At 38.4% G+C, this 20,530-nt stretch overlaps 1 protein-coding gene across 5 annotated transcripts in view; it reads right to left on the minus strand.

The window, feature by feature from the left end:
• Nucleotides 1-19,874, minus strand: part of ENTPD1 (ectonucleoside triphosphate diphosphohydrolase 1) — a 101,856-nt gene extending 81,982 nt beyond the window's left edge. For 2 of the 5 annotated variants that reach the window (XM_017656817.3, XM_037015775.2), the window contains exon 1: nt 19,277-19,563. In XM_017656817.3, the coding sequence (XP_017512306.3) occupies nt 19,277-19,292 (16 nt within the window). In that variant the 5' untranslated portion in view covers nt 19,293-19,563. Of the gene's footprint in view, nt 1-19,276; nt 19,564-19,719 lie in introns of those variants that run through there. The other 3 variants (XM_017656821.3, XM_017656820.3, XM_017656818.3) reach the window with 3 other exon arrangements.
• Nucleotides 19,875-20,530: the final 656 nt, after the last annotated feature.

A 20,530-nucleotide genomic window follows, 5' to 3' on the forward strand; every position in this document is an offset into this window, starting at 1 on the left:
GTCAAAAAGTATGAGTTGAAGTAAGCAGTTTAGAGTCCTAGACAATTTGTGAGAAACTTGGCAAAACTCTCATCTACTAGAAAAAGATGTCAGGGCACATGAAACTTCCCTAGTTGAAACTAAACCAATTGGAGGACACATTAATAAAAGGATAATATCCCATTCAAGACTCAGTATTTCAAAGCACATCAGGACTCAGTATTAAGTTATAGATATCACACTTAAGTGTGACCTTGACAGTCAGGAGCTGATTCAAAGCATTCCAAAAATGTTAGCCAACTGACGCTTGACAAAAAAATGAAATACATTTGGGGAGCTTAGGCCTCTTCAGCTCGGCAATGGCAGACATGGAAGAGTCATGACAATATCTTTTCAAACATCTAGGGACTATCCTATGGAAGGGGATTTAAATTTAGTCCATCTCTATGGCCCAGAGGGCAGGACTGCACTATGGCAGAGGGAAGATGCAGAGAAGGAGAAATATTTCACTTAAACTTTTAAAAGATCAGATCTTCCTAACAGAGCTGTCTAATATAGTTAAGACTACTGTCTGAGAGTTAGAGGATGTAAATTACAGGAGGGAAAAAAGAGACTTTAAGGGTTCAGTAGAGAACCCAATTTCATCAAGAGACTGGACTGTGGATTTGACTGGTCTACAAGAACTTTTTCAGACATCCAAAATAAGAAAAATAAAACAATAATATACTCTTTAAGGCCCATTAACTATAGAATTAGGATAATAATAATAATATAAACATGATAGAACTGTGTGAAGATAATATGTGAAAAATTCTTCAACATGAAAGACTAAAATGGAAACACACAACAACAAAATAGAGGAAATGGAAAAAAATTCAGTTATCCTCAGAGACATGAGAGAATATTGTATCTCTGAAACCATAAGAGTATACAGTTTTCTTTAACGAAACAATCAGAAAGCAAAGACAAGCTTTTAGGAATTTAAGCTATAATAACTGAAATAAGAAATTTTAATAAATTGCGTTGAAATGTAAAAGATGAAGTTGAAATATCCTGGAAGGTATAGCCAACTTTCAAAGTGATGGACAGAAAACAAAAGAAATTAAAATTATTAACACAATTGTTAACACAAGAAAGAAAACACCTGACTAATAGGCCTTCCAGAAAGAATGAACAGAGAAAGCCATGGGAAGGAAACTACCACAGAAACCATACTAGAAAATTTCCCAGAACTGAGCTGTCTGAGTCACCAGATGGGAGGGGTTGAATGTTCAACACAAAGGATGACAATAAACACACACCAAAATACATCACCATAAATTTTTAGTCATTAAAGGATTTTTTTTAATCCTAAATGCTTCCTAGAAACAGAGGGTGGGGTAGGAGGAAGAAGTGACATAAAAATAATTGGGAATAAGAATACCATTAGATTTCAAAATTCTAAGACATAAAGGCCTCAAAAATTTTCCTCCAGTGCACCTTTTCTCAGGAAGTTACTGAAGGATGTGCTCCACCCAAATGAGGTAGTGAACCTAGAAAGAGGAAGAGATGTAGTACAAACAAGAGAAAGGTCAAGGAAAGCCCAGGAAGATAACTATGCAGCAGACCAGGAGAGCAACCAGCCTAGACTGGAAACAGACAGCAGATTCAGAAAGGAGGTTTTACAAAACAATGGACAAGAAAAGAAGAGGGACAAAAAAAAAAGATGACTATGTAGGACATTATATCAAAAGGTTTGCAAAAAGGAATTACTAATAGAGACATCAAAAACTAAGCAGATGAAGAAATAAGACCTTATAATGCTAAGAAAAATAAAAAGTCATACAAGAAAGGAAATCTAAGGCACAAACAGTACTTACCTAGACTTGCTAAGGTAAACATTGGATATTGATTTAACCAAAAATTTTGTTATCTTATATAGGGATGGTATGGAGAGGGTGCAACCCTGGGGGAATGTAATAAAATGAAGTACTCAGCTACCACAATAGGGAAGCAACAATAATATATCACTTAGAAGTGTAAGCCCAAATGCCAGAAGAAATCCTAAAAAGATTGAAAGTGGCTACTCTGGAGAATAGAATTTAAGGGTGGGGTTAGGGTAGAAAGTGATGGGGCAAGCAACTACAGTTCTTCATTATGACTTACAAAACTTGACTTCTAATTACATGCATATGTCACTTTGGTACAAACTTGTCTTGATTTTTAAAAAAGAAAAAGCCTGCCAGTCCATCAAATAAAAGAATCCAGAAGTCACTGAAGTAGGTGATTATCAATGTTCTACCTTGAGACTGGTATTTGATATCCTCATGTCCCCTAGTGGAGCTGTGATTCTGTGCTGGGAAACTTCATCTTCAAGGCAGACAAAGGAGAATTGCTGCCAATCTTACTAGAGGATAAGTAGATGCTTTAAGAATTTAACAATTTCAGGTTTGCAAACACATGTTCTTTTTGTTAATCCAAGATAATTTCCTCATTCCAGTTTTATCCACCTGCTTTTATTATTTTAAATTCAGGTGTATTTCTTTTTTCTTTCTTTTTTTTTTGAATTTATATTTTTCTGGGCTATTCACATCACGTTTTTGGACATTCAAATATTTTGGATATTCAGAAAGAAGGAGACATCTTGTATCTGTAGATCTCTGGAAAACTAGCACACAATTTTATTTAAAAATTACAAATAAGGCTAACAGATAATTTACTGTGTTTCACTTACTCTTTCTAAAACCTGCTTAATTTTTTACTAGTTAATTAGTCACTTTCCATTTAACATTAATGTTTTTCCATAGCAGATTTATCTTAATAGCATTAATTGTTTTTTATGATTGCAAAAATATTATGTGCTTACTGTTAAAAATGTGGATAATATAGGAAACTATAAAAGAGGAAAATAGAATATCCTTTCTTTTCATTACTCATAAGTAGTCCTTTTAATACTTTACTGTATATCTTGCCAGTCTTTCTCCTGTGCATATTTAAAGTCTACATTTATTAAATTTCAGGTCTTGATTGTTCAACTTAAGCCATGCTTTTTTCTCTTGTCTTTGGTAATTCTTTTACAACATCATTTGATTATTGTTTTATATATGGATATACATTACTTTAGCTTATTTCCAACTGTTCACTATTACAAATAATGCTCTAATAAATATCCTTGTAGGTACATCTGTGCACACATCCAGGCTGCCTCACTCAGGATAAGTTCTCATGGTAGATGCGCTGGGTCAGAGTATGCACATTTGTAAGGCTATGAATAATTATAGCCAAATTTCCCTCAGAAAAGTTTACCCACTGCACTTTGGCCAACAATTTGGGAATATTAATTTCCTCACATCTCAACAGCAATGGACATTTTTCAAAACAAAAACAAAAAGACTTTGCCTTTTCATATGTGAGAAATACAGCCCTGGTTTGGTGCTTATCAGTCACGGCAGACCTTCCAGAATATAACTTGGGAAAAAAACTGGTGTATTTTCTATAGCATATTCTTGACATCTAGGATCATTTTACATAGTAGGATTAATCATAAGACATTGCCAGTGCTTGACAGTTTTTGACCTACAAAACTGTCCATTTGAAATGGTTCAACCTAACATGTATATTTGTAAAATTGGGGAAGGTATAATAGGTTAAGAATTGGCTGAATTGCCATTGCCTTTTCAAATGCCTTCTCAGTTATGGAAGAGCCATTAGTATAACCTGCTCTACTATGTAGGCCTTGCTCTGTTTTCTCCAACCTGGCTGGACCGGCTGGAGTGAGTCAAAGTAAACCGGAACTGGGGTCGGAAAGGGACTCGATCACAGAGTCCACTGAGAGATGGTCTTCCTATAGGGAAGTACTACTGTGAAATAGAATTTTGGAGAGAAAACATATAATCAGTAAGGTTAAAAAGAAGTTAGAGAACCACTTCAGCATTTTATTAAATAATAATAATAATAATAATAATAAGGGAGAAATGTGGGATTCACATATAAATCAAGTATAAAAATCAAATGAATATTCATATTTGACCTGATTGTTTATAGTTCATAATGCGTGATCAAAACCGAAAGTTTCTGTGATGACTGCCCTTGCACTCTTCACCATGTAAGAACTTATTCACTATGTAAGAATTTGTTCACCATGTAAGAACTTGTTCGTTATGCTTCAGAAGATTGGAGACTGACGAGAATTAGGCTTGGGGTTGATTAATGATTGTGCATTGAGTCCCCTATACAGAATCTTATTGTTGTTAACAACCATTTGATCAATAAATATGAGAGATGCCCTCTCAAAAAAAAGAAAAAATAAGTTAGAAAAACCTCAGGAAGGCTTCAAGTGTATGAGGGAATGTCTGATGGTGGTGGCTCTCGACCAATGGGGAAACATTTATAGCCCTAAAGGGGAAAGGTATCTGAAGATGACCATCTTCACTCATGAAAAACATTATCACTAATTGTTCAGAATTAATGCCCACAGATGAATTAGAGAACTAGCTTGGCATGAGTGGAATCCACAGTACTTAATGAAAAAAATTATATTTCATCAAGCCCCAAGGAGTCCTACAGGCCATCACTAACAAGAGGCTGGAATGTAACAGGAAACATGGTATCAAGGAAAAGGAATCTTTAAAAAGCAGGGGAGCTGGACTCCACTGCACACTCAGCTACCAACCAGCTGTGCAACTTGGACATAGTCCTTCATGACTCAGGACCTCAATGCTCTGAAACTCATCTACTACTGTACTTTGGAGAAGAATCTGGAAATGCTTTTAGGATTTTATCCTAAAGAAATATTCAAAACCATGCACTTACAACACAGAAAAGACAAGTAGTGATTCTACAACATCTTACTACGCTGATGGATAGTGACTATAATGGGGATGGTGGGAGGGTGGTGAATGGGGGAATCTAGTAAACATAATGTTCCTCATGTAATTGTAGATTAATTATAACAAAATAAATAAATAAACAAATAAGGCCTCCAAAAATCAACTGCCATTTATTTAGTATATCAAAGCTGTGTGCTCTAAGCTGATTTTTAAAATAAATATGTATATCAAAAAAAAAAACATGCACTGAGATTGATCCACAAGCAGTTATTTATAATAGTAAAATATTTGGAAATTTTCTAAATATTCTGCAAAAGGAAACAAACATAGGGTATATGTTTGAATGATGGAATATTATATGCAGCCATTAAGAATCATGTGGTAAAAGCCATTTGATTGTCAGGACAATTTGTAAAGTAAAATAGATCATTACAATCAGTATGCATGAATATGGCCCCACATTTTTTGAGAATAAATAATAATAATAAACAATAAAAAGGAGGAGAAAGAAAAAGAGAAAGACTAGAAGGTGACATGACAAAGAGTTTGAGTGGTGAGCTTACAGAGAATTTTTATTTTATTACTCTTTATATATTCCAAATTTTCTGTAGTAAATTTTATTATTTGTATAATTTTAAAAGATAACAAATGTAATTAATTTTATTTTAATTAAGAGATTTAAGAATACTCAAGTTCCTTCTAGCACTAACATTTATTGAGTCTTTTTAAAATGCCAAATGTAGAGATACCTAAACCACATTTGAATTGTGGTTTCTTACTCTTACCCTACCCAAACCCCCCCTTACAGTGCAAAGTCCTCCAAATCATTGGTTTTGCAAACAGATATACCCTCTGAAACCATAAGGCAGTTCTGGGAAGTGAAACAGTAGGTAGGGGCCTGGGGTTTGAACTGTCTTCACAATCAGAATCCTGGAGTGAGCTCAGAAAGACACATTTGTAGAAGACCACACTTCCTGGCCCTGGAGAGCCTCTGGCTTTTCTTTCATGGAAGAGGTTTGTAATCTGGATGGTCTGTCAGCACCACAGGATTAAACGCTTTCCCATAAAGGTTTCCATTCCTAAAAGACTTCACACATAGCTGATCATAGAGGCTGTAAATAGGATACACAGGACAGAAACAGGCTAGTTCTAGCTGAAGTGAACATTTGCTATATTGTCTACCATGAGTCCATTTCTCCTTCATTTAGCACCGCGTCTCTGAATTTCCTTTGAGGAACCATCCTCCCTCACACTCAATCATGAAAGATGTCACTGATTCCTCCTTACTTCAGGGAGGGAAGAGGCAGATGGGTAAAGAGCAATAGAATGAACACCAGTGAGAATTTTGCTCCCAGCATTCCACCAAAAGTGCTCTTACCAAGATCACTGTCGACCTCCACTGTGCTAAATGCAATGGTCAATTCTCATGTTCACTTTTTTTGACTGATGAGCAGCAACACTTTCTTTACTTGGCTCCCAGGACACCATTATCTCCTAGTTTATCCCCTTCTGTCAACGCTAGCACATACACTTTTTCTCAGTCATCTTGAATGGTTTCTTCTCTTGTCCTAAACCTTTATAGTTGGAGCATCCAAGGCTCAGTCCTTGGAACTTTTCCATCTACACTCATTCCCTTGCTCATCTCATCCAGTCTTGTAGCATTTAAATCCAATGTCAGTGAGTTTGAATACCACCCGATGACCCAAATTTGTATCTCTGGCCCAGTCTTCCTGAACTCCAGACTTGTTTATCCATCTGCTCAATTCAAAATCTCCATGTCAAACAGGCATTTCTTATCAACTTAAAATACCCAAATTCTGACCTTACACTCAAACCTGTTCCTCCTACTCTTTCCATCTCATTTTAAGGCAACTCCATTCCTCCAGTTTCTTAGAAGTCAAGTTTCCTTCTCTGTTTCCCATCCAGATTCAATCAGAAAATGCTGTTGAACTCTATCTTCAGAACAGATCCCAAATCCAATCATTTCTTACCACTTTTACTGCTACCATCTAGAACTGAACACACCTGTATTATAGCAGCAGTCTCCCAATTTGTCTCTCTTCTTCTACCCTTACCTCCTTTTGGTCTATCCTCTATGCAGCAGCCAGAATGATCCTATTATAACATGGATTGAGTCACTCCTCTGCTCAAAACCCAGAGTGGTTTCTCATTTCATTATAAGTAGAAGCCAAAAGTTAAACAATTGTCTGCAAGGCCCTTGATGGTCTGTTTAGGCCAAACCCACATCTCAGCTCTCACCTCTTTGCTGTCTCCAACCCAGCCACACTGACTTTTTTGCTGTTCCTTGAATACATAATTTCTCTTCAAGACTTAGTACTTGCTGGCCCCTCTACCTAAAATGTTCTTCCCAGAGATAGCCACATCACTGACTTCTTCATCTTTAAGGTCTTTCTTCAAAATCACCTTCTATCTTACTATCCTATCTAAAATTGTAATCTCCACAACACTTCTTATCACCTTTCCCTGCTTTCATTTTCTCCTTAGTACTTATCATCACATAATATACATACACTTTACTTGTTTTTTTTTTCTTATTGTCTTTCTCCAACCAGAACATAAGCCCCATGAAGTTAAGAATTTTGTTTTGTCCCCTGCTGTATCCTCAGTGCCTAAAATAATGCATGACACATATTCTTTGCTCAACAAATATTTGTTGAATGACTGAGTCCATCTCCCTTCTGCTGGCTGTTATGCTTCAAATATAATCAAGTCTACTCTAGCCTGTAGCATTCTTCCCTTGATCCAGCTCATCCCTCAAATCAACTCTCTCCTTCCCTCCACAAACTCACTTCTTGGCTTATCTATCTGAGCTCAATGTTCCTACTTTCTTAACTTCTGCTCTTTAATCCCTTAACATGGTCAAGTATTCTACTAAATATGTTTTCACTGGAGACAACAAAGGACACTTATAAGCTCCAAATTCTCAAAACCAATCACCTTATTTCTTACACTGTAAAATGTACCATTAGAGTCTTTTTGTTTTGTCTTGTTTTTTTGCTGGGCTGTGAGTAGGAAACATCATAAAATACAGCTCAATTCCCAAAAACATTATATTGTGGGTCAAGGGTAGAGGGTAAGAGGGGGTGTGCTAAAAAGGAGAAAATAAACACCTATTCTCATTCTCCTTCTTGCCTTTTGGCACTTCCTCCTGAAACATTGGCCTGAAATCACTCTCTGCCTTGGTTACCAGGTTCAGACTCCTTCCTTGGCTTTCTCCTACCTTCCTCGGCATTCTTTCTGAATCTCTTTTTGTAAATCCTTTCTCTTCCCATCCCTTTGTTAATGCTGGTGCTTCCTTCAGTCCCATTCTTTATCCTCTTCTGTTTTTATTCTCCATACTTTCCAGGGTGACTTTCATGCCCATACTTTCAACCACTGACTTCATGCTCCAACTCCAACTCCCATTATCTCTCAGTTTTGGCAGACCTCTCCAAGTTCTAGACCCAGATTTCCAGCAACGAACAGAAGGCCTCTGCCTTCGTGTCTTATAAACATCTCATATTTAGCATGCACCAGGATGAATTTGTTACCTCCCTCCTCCCCTGCCAAACCTGCCCTCCCTCCCCAATTCCCAGCCTTATTTATAAGCACTTACTAATCATCCAAATCTAAACTTGAGGATGTCTGACATCTTGCTCCCCTGCCCTCCCAACAAACCACATAGCCCTGTACCACAGACTCTACCTCAGAGATATTAAATCCAGTCCCTCCCATCCATCCCCCTGTTCCCTGCCATCAATGCCTTCGTGCATCATCATCTCTTGCCTACTATTGCAGAAGCCCAATACCAGTCTCCCCACCACCCATTGCTAATGAACTTCTTGGATCATTCCTCAGACTGCTGCCAAGTTATCCCACATAGCCTAGTCTCATGACCACCAAGTATGATGATAGCATAAGTGAATATACTTTGCCACCCTCTCCCACATTCTTGTGAAATCTACATCTGTATCCTAAAAGAAACAGGTTTTTTCCCCAAATGAAATGCTAATGTATTAGAATTAAGAAGTGGCACTAGTGGCCCACATCACCTCTTCTGAGACAAGGCAGCATGACCGGGGCAAGAAAGCAGAGGCTTTAATCGGCCCTCCCACCCTTATTAACTTGGGAACAAGAATGAGCTATGGGAAAAGAGCAGCAGAGTGTGATGGAACAGGCACAGTAAACTCTGGAAAACGCTGGGTTTGTTGTTTTGCTTGCTTTGTTTTTTGTGTGTGATTGTTTCTGCCTCTCTGAACTGCCATGCATCTACCATGAGTGTGTCTGCCGCGAGTATAAAAAGAGAGTTCAGAACTGATTTCCAACGAAGGCATTTCTCAGACAAGGCAGCTAAGCAGTGGAACAGGAGCTCACTCCCCAGTTCCACAGAAGTTTGCTTTCCATGGAGAAGGGGTAAAAGTAAGAAAACGGTCCCAGAAAAGGAGCTTCCTGAATGCCTTTTTGCCTCTGGACCACAATATTGACAGAATTCTGACAGCCCTAGTTTCTCTGTCCTCTGAAACATGCATGTATGCTGACAGGACTTTTGCTTTCTTTCCTGGATCTGAGTGAGCTTTTTTTTTTTGGCTGGAGGATTGAGATGCCTTCCCACAAATAGAAGGGGATCTATTATTTGGATTCTTCCAGGATCCAAATGGAATCTGAGGGAGTCAAGGGTAGAACATGCATTCCAACCATCTTTACCACTGGACTGGAATGATCTCCCCTAATTATTCCTTAAATTCTTTTTAGAATAAGGTCAAAAATATACATTCATTTGTATGCACATACAAAACGAATCTCCTTTCTTTCAAGAATAAGGCCTAAGATTAAATAAATTTTGCAGTAAAGTAGAAAGAACAATGTGGGAAAAGCTTGCCTTGAAAATAGATATGATGAAGCAAAGACAGGGAAATCTTTCTTTGTTTATTCTTTAATTAGATACAAGAGATGTTACTACGAGAAAAGAACAGACTAAGAAAAAAGAGTTCGTGGGTACCAAAAACATTGTAGCTGAACAAAATTTATATTGGAGAAAATTAGGGAGAATTGAATCAGTGTTGTAGAGCACAATCTCGGGAAAAATAAATGAAGGAAAAAAAGAAGGAAGGAACGAATGAAGGAAGGAAGGAAGGGAGGGAGGGAGGGAGGGAAGAAGGAAGAAGGAAGAAGGAAGAAAGGTACATGCAATTCAGAGATAATAGTAGGTCCTTGAAGAAGAAAACTTAACGAACAAAGCAAAAGCACTGATCAAAGTTATGACAAACCTTTCTTGCTCCTAAAGAAATCCTCAATTTGGAAATCAAGAAGGTTTACTATATTCTAGGCAACATCTATGAAAGGAAGTCTATACTCTGTTGCCTTACCTGTGAAAATTATAAATGTCATGGATAGAAAACAGAAAAAAAACATTCAGGAATAAAGAACAGAAAAACATTGAGGATGAAAAACCGTTGTCCTCAAACTTCTTTACAGCATCAACTTCTCGAGACATTGGAGGAATTTCTCCAATTACTTGAGGACGTAAGAGTTCTTTTCTTTCTTCCTTTCTTTTTGAATAAAGGAATATTTTATTTTCATTTAGCCCAGCATTTCCCAAGCTTATTTTGTTAAAGTCTTTAACATTCCGTGGAATTAATATTTTGTGGAATACATATTTGGAATAGGATTTCCCAGTGCTCTGGTGAAAATCTAGCTGTGAAGGGGAAAATAAGGATGGACAGGCAAATACATTTGGGATTTCTGACTTCAAACTTCCTTTAAAAATATTTATTTGTACTATTAAATGTAAAAAATTGAATTGAACTGATTTACTAATGGTCATAACAGATTGTCCGAGAGTGTTCAAGTTACTACTTGAAATTTTAGCTGCATTTGACAACTCAGTCAACAGTTTTTCACCTAGAATTCTCTTAAGTTAACACTAATAAAACATAGGTTCAGGTGACTGTGTTTTAAAACAAGCATCCATTCTTCTGGGGCATATTGAAATGACTGAGAGAGCAAGTTCTGCATTTAAGCTCCCTGGCTGGGAATCCCTCTTCCACCACTTTCTCGCATTGTGAGTCTGCGCGCTCATCTCCAAGCCCTGGGTGGCTCATCTATAAATAAAGACTATTGCTAAAAACCAAATTTCTGAGAGACAAAGGGAGCACTGATTTTAAATGTTAGTTAACATTATCACTACCTCTTTCATTTTAGCTGAAATTACAATTCACTTCCAAGAGCTTCTGACAAATTTACTTTCTTGAAGAGACAAGATTTCTATATTTAAACATGTCACTCTCTTACCACACTGATGCCTTTTCTAAAAAATTGCTTTGGTATGCCTACCAGGTCATTATGAAAGGAACCAAAATTCAGAACTTAAGAATGCGGAAAGGCATAGTGAGAAAAGTCTATACTGAAATCATTTAAATTCATGAAGGAATGAGTTTGGTTGTTAATATCTAAATGAATAGAAAAGCTCTGAAATAAGTGACTAATAGAATTTTCATTATTGGAATTTACAATACCAGATTAAATAATTAAAATTAAAAAGGACACAAGGAAGCAAAAGCTCTCAAATTCTTACCGTTCATAACAGAATCAAAAGATACTCTTTTTTGCTTTGATATTAAGATAAACATAAACTCAGAAATATTTTTCTTTTAAGATATCTATAAATAAAGTTAAAACTAAGATGTCTGTTGTTCGCAGCTTTGTGGAAATATATATATAAACAAATAAGCAGAAGTCCAGAGTCTATATAGCAGAAAGCATAATATGAGAAAACATTAAACAGTGGGGAGAATAAAACCAGAATGGCAAGTATGAACTATTTAAATTCCTCCATGAAAGCAGAGACTCAAATTGGATTTAAAAAGCCAATGATTTACAGAGGATACATCAAAAATAAAATTAAAATCCCAACTGATTTCTTTACAGAAAATGACAAGCTGGTCCTTTGGAAATTCAAGGGACCCATAAAAGCCAAAACAATATTGAAAAAAGAAAAAAAAACGGAGACTCACACTACCTGATTTCAAAACTTACTACAAAGGAAAGCCAAAACAATATTGAAAAAAGAAAAAAAAACGGAGACTCACACTACCTGATTTCAAAACTTACTACAAAGGTATGTAATCAAGACAGTATGAAATAATAAGATCCACAACTGTGGGTTTGAATCTTAACTTCAACACTTAACCAATTGAGACACTTGACGTAAGTCATTTAACTACTCATTCTTCAGTTTCTTATTTGTAAAACAGGAACAGTTAATAGTACCAACCTCTAATAGCTGTTTGAGAACTGAGTAAACATCTATAAAGTGATTTGAACAGCTTGTGGCCCAATACACACTCTAAACCTGTAGATTAATTAACTAAAGATTCTACTGCTTTCATTTATTCAAAATTTACTCTATTAGTTTCCTATGGCTGCCATAACAAGTTACTACAAATCTGGTGGCTTAAAACAATACATAATTACTCTCTTCCTGTTCTGGAAGTCCAAAACCTGAGATCAGTTTCAGTAGACTGCAGTCAAGGTATCAGCAGGGCCAGTCTGCCTTCTCCATCTTCTGGACCGCGTTCCATGAATTCCTTTGTTGTGGCCACCACCTCCAAGTGCAAAGCATCTTACTTTACGGGTTACATTACCTTATTCTGTGTCAAATTGCTCTCTCCCTCCTTCTTATAAGGACATTTGTGATTGCATTTGGGGCCCACCTCGGTAATGTCCCCATTCAAGAGCCTTCATTTAATCACATCTGCAAAGACTCTTTTTTTGGTTTTTGGTTTTTTTATTAAAGTATCATTGACATACAATCTTATGTTGGTTTCACATAAACAACACAGTGGTTTCAACATTCACCCATATTATCAAGTCATCACCCCCTCTATTGTGGTCACTATCAGCGAAGTAAGATGTTATAGAGTCATTAATTAAGACTTTTTTTGTATAAGTAACTTCATAAATTCTAGGGATTAGGAGCTGCAATCTTTGCAGCCTACCAGTTATCAGCCAAGAAAAAAGAAAAAGAAATAAACCTATAACCTATGAAAAAATCCTTATGATTATTTCTAAACTCACCAAAATAAAGCAATAAAAAGAGGATATTAAGCAAAAGATGGTTTCAGGGATCTTTTACACAGATTAGAAAATATGAGCACTGCACTATTAATTTCTATTTATCAACCCTTGCTCACTAGAAATTTTTAGGTCCTTTTTACCCTGACTTTACAGTGCAATGCCTAAAAAATTATTTGTTGATGACACATGGCTTCAGATATCTTTTTGTACATGTGTCTTAATCTTTATCCACTTGAGCAATACTGTTCCAATTTTATGGGTCTGACCCCTACCTCCTAAATCCTGCCAACCAGACCCACCTCCTGGCTCTGGCCTTCTGGGGCCTGTCACAGTTATTTGGCAAGCAAAGGCTTGGGAATTTTCACTCACATCCATTCTATACTTCCTATAGTTAGGTAGCCATAAAGTGTGCAGCTATAGAAGATCTTTATCTCATCTCCTTTTATCTTTCCCAAGACTTAGTGGAATTATTCCTTCTCTGCATCTACTTTACCTTCCTTTTTTATTCCTAATTCTCCATCAAACACCCTCCCTTTTTAATAAGCCTCAATAAAAATGATTCACACCTCATTTTTTCCACTGGAACTGAAATTCTCCTAAATATTGCTAAAAATATACCAAAGTAGATGTATATATGTGCGAAGGGTTAATACAGTGACTGGATAGATTCACAAATATCCAATATATGTTATTCACAAGTGTTCATAGATTTATAAAACTTCACTATATGCTTAGGTACAAAGAAACCTCAGAAATTATAAATCCATATTCTCTAACCATTGTGAAACAGAATGAAAAATTAATTAAAATTAATGGTTTAAACAAAAATAATCTCTTGGAATTAAAAAAAAGTATTATCCTGGGTAAAGAGATAATAAAAATGCAGTATCGAGCTACTTTGAAAACTACACCACCACAGAAATGTATTGGATCAGTAAGTCTCTATAAAAACACTAAGAGAAGATTCAGAAAAACTTGCAAATATGGCAGAAAAGCATGAATGTATTTTATGAAGAACTCACAAAAATTAATTTAAAAACATAAAATCCAGATAAGTAATAAATGTAAAGAACATAAACACAGTATACAAAAGAAAAAGCACATTATGTGAAAAATGTCAAATTTACTGGTAACTAAACAAATACAAGCTTAAGCAACATAAAAGTGGATAAGATTAAAAAAAAAAGAGCACCAAAGCTGTCAGGTATGCAGCAAAATGGGAACTGCTTCTAGGGGCTTGAAGGGTCCACCCTTAGGGAAAGCAATGTTCCAACAGTGATGAAGAATTTTAAAGAACATTTCCAAGTCTTAATCCAATAATTCTACTTGTGGAACTCTGTTCTCAGCATGCAACCCCACATTTGGAAAAACCTGATGCACAAAGATGTTTATAGAAATGGAAACAACTTAAATATTCAGTAATAGGATAATTGTTAATGTTAAATAAACTATGAGACTATAAAGATTATGCTAACAAAGACTATGCTAAAAGATGGGAAATACTTGTGCTTTCCTGCTCTGCTAAAAGCCAGGCTTTAAAATTGTATATGTAGCCTAATGATCACAATTCCATCTCATCATTTTTCAAGGTTCTAGTCAATGCTCAAAGTGAGAAACAATAAGGGCATAGTAAAAGGAACTGCAAGGAACTACACCAAAATATTCTCACAGTCGATTGTTTTTCTTCTCTCCCCTAATCTATATTCTCATATTTTCTTTAATGGGCATGTGCCACATCAGTTACACCCTCTGGGACATAAAGGAATTGTCCACATCCTTCCTATGAATCAAAAGGAAATACTGCTTTATGTAGGGTGTGTACTGCCATTGTTCCTAGGTCTCTAAAGTCGTTTGATAATCTAGCACAAAAACTGCACAATGGAAGCATGTTAGGCAAACTCTATGCTGCCTTCTTTTCTCCAGCTTCTTTTCCCTCAATTTCCCAAACTTAAAGAATTCCAGTGGTCCTCCCGGCACCCATTTTCCTCCTTTGTGCCTGGACTCATTCCTGACTCACTTCTGCACTGTGCTCCAGGCACTACACTTCCAGTCTCAGAGCCCTGACTCCCTGCTGCCCCCAGCTTCCAGCACTCCAAACACCCAGCAAAGGGTTCTGGAGGCAGCCAGATGTTATATTCCAGTACTTCTCAGGTTGGAAACAGAGAATGAAAGCAACTTTGGGAGCCTTTCTTCATAGAGCCATGGAGGAAAGGTGAGAGATCTTTTAAGGAACCCAATACAAGGCCTTTTTGTGTAGTAATTGTTTGTAATAAAGATTCAGACTTGCTGCTATTATAGCAAATTGAGGGGCTTCAACTTCCTGTTCTAGGACGTATATTTACTGAATGAACAAACGAATGAGTTAGACTTATCATCTTGCAGTGACATCTGATCAATGACTCAACGTGGTAGCTTGGGGGCTGGGGGGCTGGGGGACTTGGTCATGTGGTACCAAAATTAGCCCTGAGACTAAGGCATGCAATGAACCCTATACCATGGTCAGTTGAAGTATTATCTACAGAGGGTCAGTGTTACCATCTCTTGGAAGCTTGTAAGAAATGCAGACGCTCAAGCCCCACCCCAGAGTCTGCATTTTATCAAGATTCCCAATGCTGTACATGAATGTTTAAGTTTGAGCTACACTGACTCAGACACATTCACCAAGGCAAACCTAGTGCCGCACCCTCTGCACTTCCATCAAACCATCAGGAGATTGGATGATTCTTTGTCACAAGAGCTGCCCTCAATTTTGGCTTCCCTCAAAAGTGTTTCAGGGAATGAAGCTCACAAAGAACAGACCCTATGTGATTTGCCCCAGGTATCACCTTCACTCTGCCCAGGCTGAGCCCAGCCCTATCAACCCATGGCAGGTGGAATTAAATGCTAAAGCTCTTGAGCATATCTCTGGTTGTAGAGTGCAAAAGCAACCAAAAATACTCTTTAAATATGGTTTGGCCAAGTAAAAGCAATACCAATCACTGTCATCTGTAAAAACCACTTACCCTGTGTGCCTAATGACCATGCAAGATAATTGTGATTAAGGAAATTAGTTAATATGCAGCTGATTACATGGTTTATTCAATTGCATGACTGGTAATCCCAAACTCATAGTCAAAGCTAAACTTTGGACTTCTGCCTTCAAATCTCCAGCATAGACATGTAAATCAGTTCCCTGCTTGGAACTTGGAAAAGGTGAAGGAGCTTTTTACTCTTAAATCTAGGATGTAGTTTTGGTAAAAGGGAGAGAAAAGGTCTTGAGCACTGCGGGGACTTGGAAGGGGCTTGTTGTGAGTGACAGATTCCAATCATCTTTCCAGATCCAACAGAAGTGTCCCATCCTTTGGAAAGTTTTTCCCAGAAATGATCACTCCCCTTTATGTTTCTCATGGGATTTCTTTAGACTTTTATTACAGCTCATAGGGAGGTAGGAGAACTTGTCTGTTAGAAAGCCAGGCTTTGCAGCTTTACTACATGGGTCTCATTCCCCATCTGCCTCTTACTAGTTATGTGACCTGGTCAAGTGACTTCCCACCACAGGTGTAACATGCAGTAATCTGTATCATAGGTGTGTTGTGGGCTTTTTGTGAAGATTATATGAAACAATACATATAAAAATTATAGTGCCTGGCACATACTAAATAAGCAAGGTTAGCTATTAATATGAGCACTTCACAGGGTCTGGCTTTCAATGAGAGTTGGTTGTATAGATGTCTATCTTCCCCACTGGACCATAAGTAAACTGTTTATAGCCCACACATCTGGCATAGGGACTTAGAAATGGTAGACACATAATAATATTTGTTGAATTGGTTTGAAGGTATTCCAGGAAGAGGAAAGGGAGGGTGCTGGAAACAAATGTAATGGACTTCATGATTTTACCCAAGGTCAATCTCTTCAGTGTTTGTTTTTCTTTTATTACCAGAGTACATTATCTCAGACTATGAGGTTGCCGTAAAATGAGGCTGAAGTGACACTATTTCTGGAACCAGACATTCTGTTCAGAGATAGCAAGGTTGTGCTATGAGGTACCTGCAGTCTCCAGTTTGGCCCCAGACTGAGCAAGGAGAGTGGTGACTGAAGTTCAGCTACAGCTAGACTGGCCAAACTGGGTCCCCTGGCATGGGGTCACATCTGCTCTGAAGAACACCTGCCTAGAGAAGATGCATTTTGTTTTTCAATGTAGTCATTTAGAGGGATGTCTTTATAGGTTGCACAAAAGCTGTATGTACCTGCAGAAGCTCTGCTATAAATTCAAAGGTCTCCTCTTAAACCAGTGTCCTGACTCCAGGATGAATAGCAACTAAAATAATAACACTTAGTTTACCAAACATTTATTGACTGTCTGCTAACTAAACATTGCACTAGATACTGCAGATCCAAAAGTGAATAAAGAAATTATAGTCAGGAGAAGCAGGAGGCAATGCAGAGGGCAGAAATGTAGATAATAAAGTTCCATTAGTCATAAATAGTGACATGTAGTGGAAGCGTCCAAGACAGGGTTGGAGAAAGCTTAAAGGGGAGACTAATAACCAAGCTGAGGCTTGCAGCAGTGATGACGACAGCTAACATTTATTGAGCACATACTCTATGCATCAGGACCTGTTCTGAGAACCTTGCATGGATCCCTCATTTAGTCCCTCCAACAACCCTATGATATAGATAACATTGTTCTTTTCATTTTGCAGATGAAGAATCTGAGGCACGCAGTTGGTGGGGCTGGAATTCAAACACAAGCTCCAGACTAAAGGGGAAGCAGAGGCCCACATAGGCCTTCAGGACAGAGGCAAGTGCCTTGCAACAATGTGGGAGGGAGGAAAGGAGCAAGGTTGCTTGGGGAACTGAAAGTAGCTTGGGGAGGAGACAGAATTTCAGAAATGACTGGACTCATTCTGCAGGTTAGAAGGGAGACCAGAGGCAGGGGATTTCTAGTCTGGCCTGGGCTTTTGAAACTAGCAGTGTGATTCCTGTCACCTAATCCCTCCTGGCCTCAGTTTTTCCCTTTTGTAAAAGGCAATGATAATACATGGGCTCTACCGTAAAGAGCCCTGGGCACCAAATGAGAAATAGTATGTGAACTTGACAGCAGCACAGTTCCTTCTTAGCCTTGAGATTTTTAATCAGTATCATTTTTCCAGTAGCTTCAAGGCTTTGCAAACTAGCGACCAACTATGTCAGAGCAGTAGTAAGAGCCTCCCGAGTGGGGCAACAGTGTGGGTAATTGTAAGGCCCTCAGGCCCTATGCCTGCATCCAAATTCACCACTTACTAACTGTGCGATCCTGAGGCAAACCACTTTCTCACTCTCTCAATTCCACTCTGGAAAATGGGGATGATAATGATAGCACTCACCTCATAAGATGATGAGAGAATAAATAACACATGTAATATGCTTAGCACAGCTCTTGGCATAAAGACTTAGTAAACGTTAATGGTTCCCATCATTGTCCTTATTAAGAAATCTGCTGGCTACCCATTCCATTCCTCCACATTCCATTGGGTAAAGACGTATGGGGACATTAGAAATTAGAGATGTGGAAGAAGGTTTGCAACCCTACACAAGCACACTGCTGCAGAGAGCCTTCCTGGCTCCCACAGGCCAGCAAGCAGCTGCCTCACCGTCCTGGCAGAAAATGCCCAAAAGAGGTAAAAGACAGACACTGCACACCATCTGTGCAAACCCGGCCGCTCTTGCAGTTTTTAGACAAAATCTAAATATAGTCAGTCAGATATGCCTTGCTTTTTTAAAGATAAAAGTGTCCTTCGTCCCGCCACCCCTCTCCTCCCTTCCCCCATACACATGCACAGTTCCCCACACATCCCAAGACACTTTCAGTCTTTTGCAAGATACACTCTGGGGTGCTGTTGTGACAGCCTCTTGCCACATTAACTTCTCTGTCCAACTCCAGGCAGAGAAGCCTTGGCTAATTTCACAACAGGAAAGCAGGCAGGAAACTCGAGAACAAAACAAATCTACACACGGAGTCCAGCATCTTCAAGCAAATAGGCTGAGGTACCCACCAGAAGCAAGGTGACTCTGGACTGTAAATGAGGCAGCTGCCTCTTCAACTTCAAGGGGACGGGAGAAGTCGTTTGCCTCTAAAAAACCAGATCTGAATACAGATTGCTAATGAATATTCATGAGCCCCTCCAGCTTGCTCAAGAGCCACCCTTGACTACATCCCGAGGCTTTGCTTCCTAAAAAGCTCCCAAAGTTCTTTCTCTGCCTCCTCTCAGAAGAAGGTGGGAAAGTTCATTTAGGGCTTTTTGCCTCTTGCGCTTTCAAGTACTTGCTTTTGGTCTGGGTTTTCGGATTTCTTTTTTTTTCTCTCTCTCTCTCTCTCTCTTTTTTTTTTTTTTGCTTTGTTTTGTTTGTTTTGTTTTTAAGGATTCAGATCAAATCAGTTTTGCTCTTACCCTTTCTATCTTCCATAATTGGCAGCTTTTGTTTTCTTCCTCTTTGCTCTTTTTTCAGCCTCTGCTTGCTGTGGTCGGTTCAGTAAGAGAGGTACTCAAGGAACCGAGATATAACAGACCCTCGGGCTCGTGGGAGGGGCTAAATTAGCCGGCCCCGTTTCGGAAGGAACCTCAAACCCTAAGGTCTTTTTCATTGACTGGAAAGGACAGATTGGCCGAGAGTCCAGCTGCTCATTTCCCTAAAGCTACAGGAAGGTTTCTCCCCGGGTTGTAACTTTGTATTCTTGAAGCAATGCATATTAAAATATCTCTAGTGCGCTCTCCCTCTGTAACAGAAATCCATTTTTCTCCCTTGAAAAATGTATCTTGGCTGCAAGAAAAAACAAAACAAAAACAAAACTACTTATTGCAGTTTTGAAGCCAGATGGCAAGAAACTTGTTACCTTGATACCCACTAGAAATTCTGTGGGACGCCAGAACAGTTCTTCCAGCCCCATAAAGCCGATCACTTCTGGTCCCCTGAGGAACAATCCCTTTTCGAGGCTCATAAAACCAGAAGAGCAACGGTTACCCAGGCGGTGGAGCTGTGGCAGGAGAAACCGTGTTATTGGTTGGAAGGCACGTGGGACTGCAGAGGAGCAGCTCCGGGGAACAGCTGGCTTGCTGGTGCTGGAGCAAATCCTCCACCTTTCCCAAACTTTAACCTCCTACCTCTGAAGTCTTAGAAGCATGAATTGCCACACCCAGTCCTTGCTGAGTGGACCCAAATGCAAGTGAGAGGCTGATCAAAACTTTTTAAAACTGTGTATACGAAGTTGTTTTGAAATCAGGACAAGAGCTAATCCTCTTGAAGAAGGTAAATCTTTAAGTCCCAAGCTCGCTGGGCAGCTTCCCCCTCCACAAAGCTGTCACAAACCTTAGCATTTTAAAAGGTTTGAAAAAGGCCTCAGAAATGTAGTCTAATCAGGTTAGAGATGTGGAAAAGTCAAACCACCGGCTAATGTTCACACACAGAGAGAGAGAGAGAAAGAGCAGGGAGTGGTCTCTCTTACTTGCTGTCATGCCCCCAGCACATGATATAGTTGCTCCCACAGTGCAGTAAATATTTGAATGTTCGAATGAATGAAGAGCAGCAAAGCAGGAAAGTGGATCTAGTTTCCTGACTCCTAGTTCATAGTTTTCCTACATTGCATCTCCAGCAGGAGAATTTGTGTCTAAGGCCAATTATACCATAAGACATTTTTCTTCATATAA

The sequence above is a fragment of the Manis javanica genome, chromosome 7 (genome assembly GCF_040802235.1).
Source record: "Manis javanica isolate MJ-LG chromosome 7, MJ_LKY, whole genome shotgun sequence".
Taxonomy (NCBI): domain Eukaryota; kingdom Metazoa; phylum Chordata; class Mammalia; order Pholidota; family Manidae; genus Manis; species Manis javanica.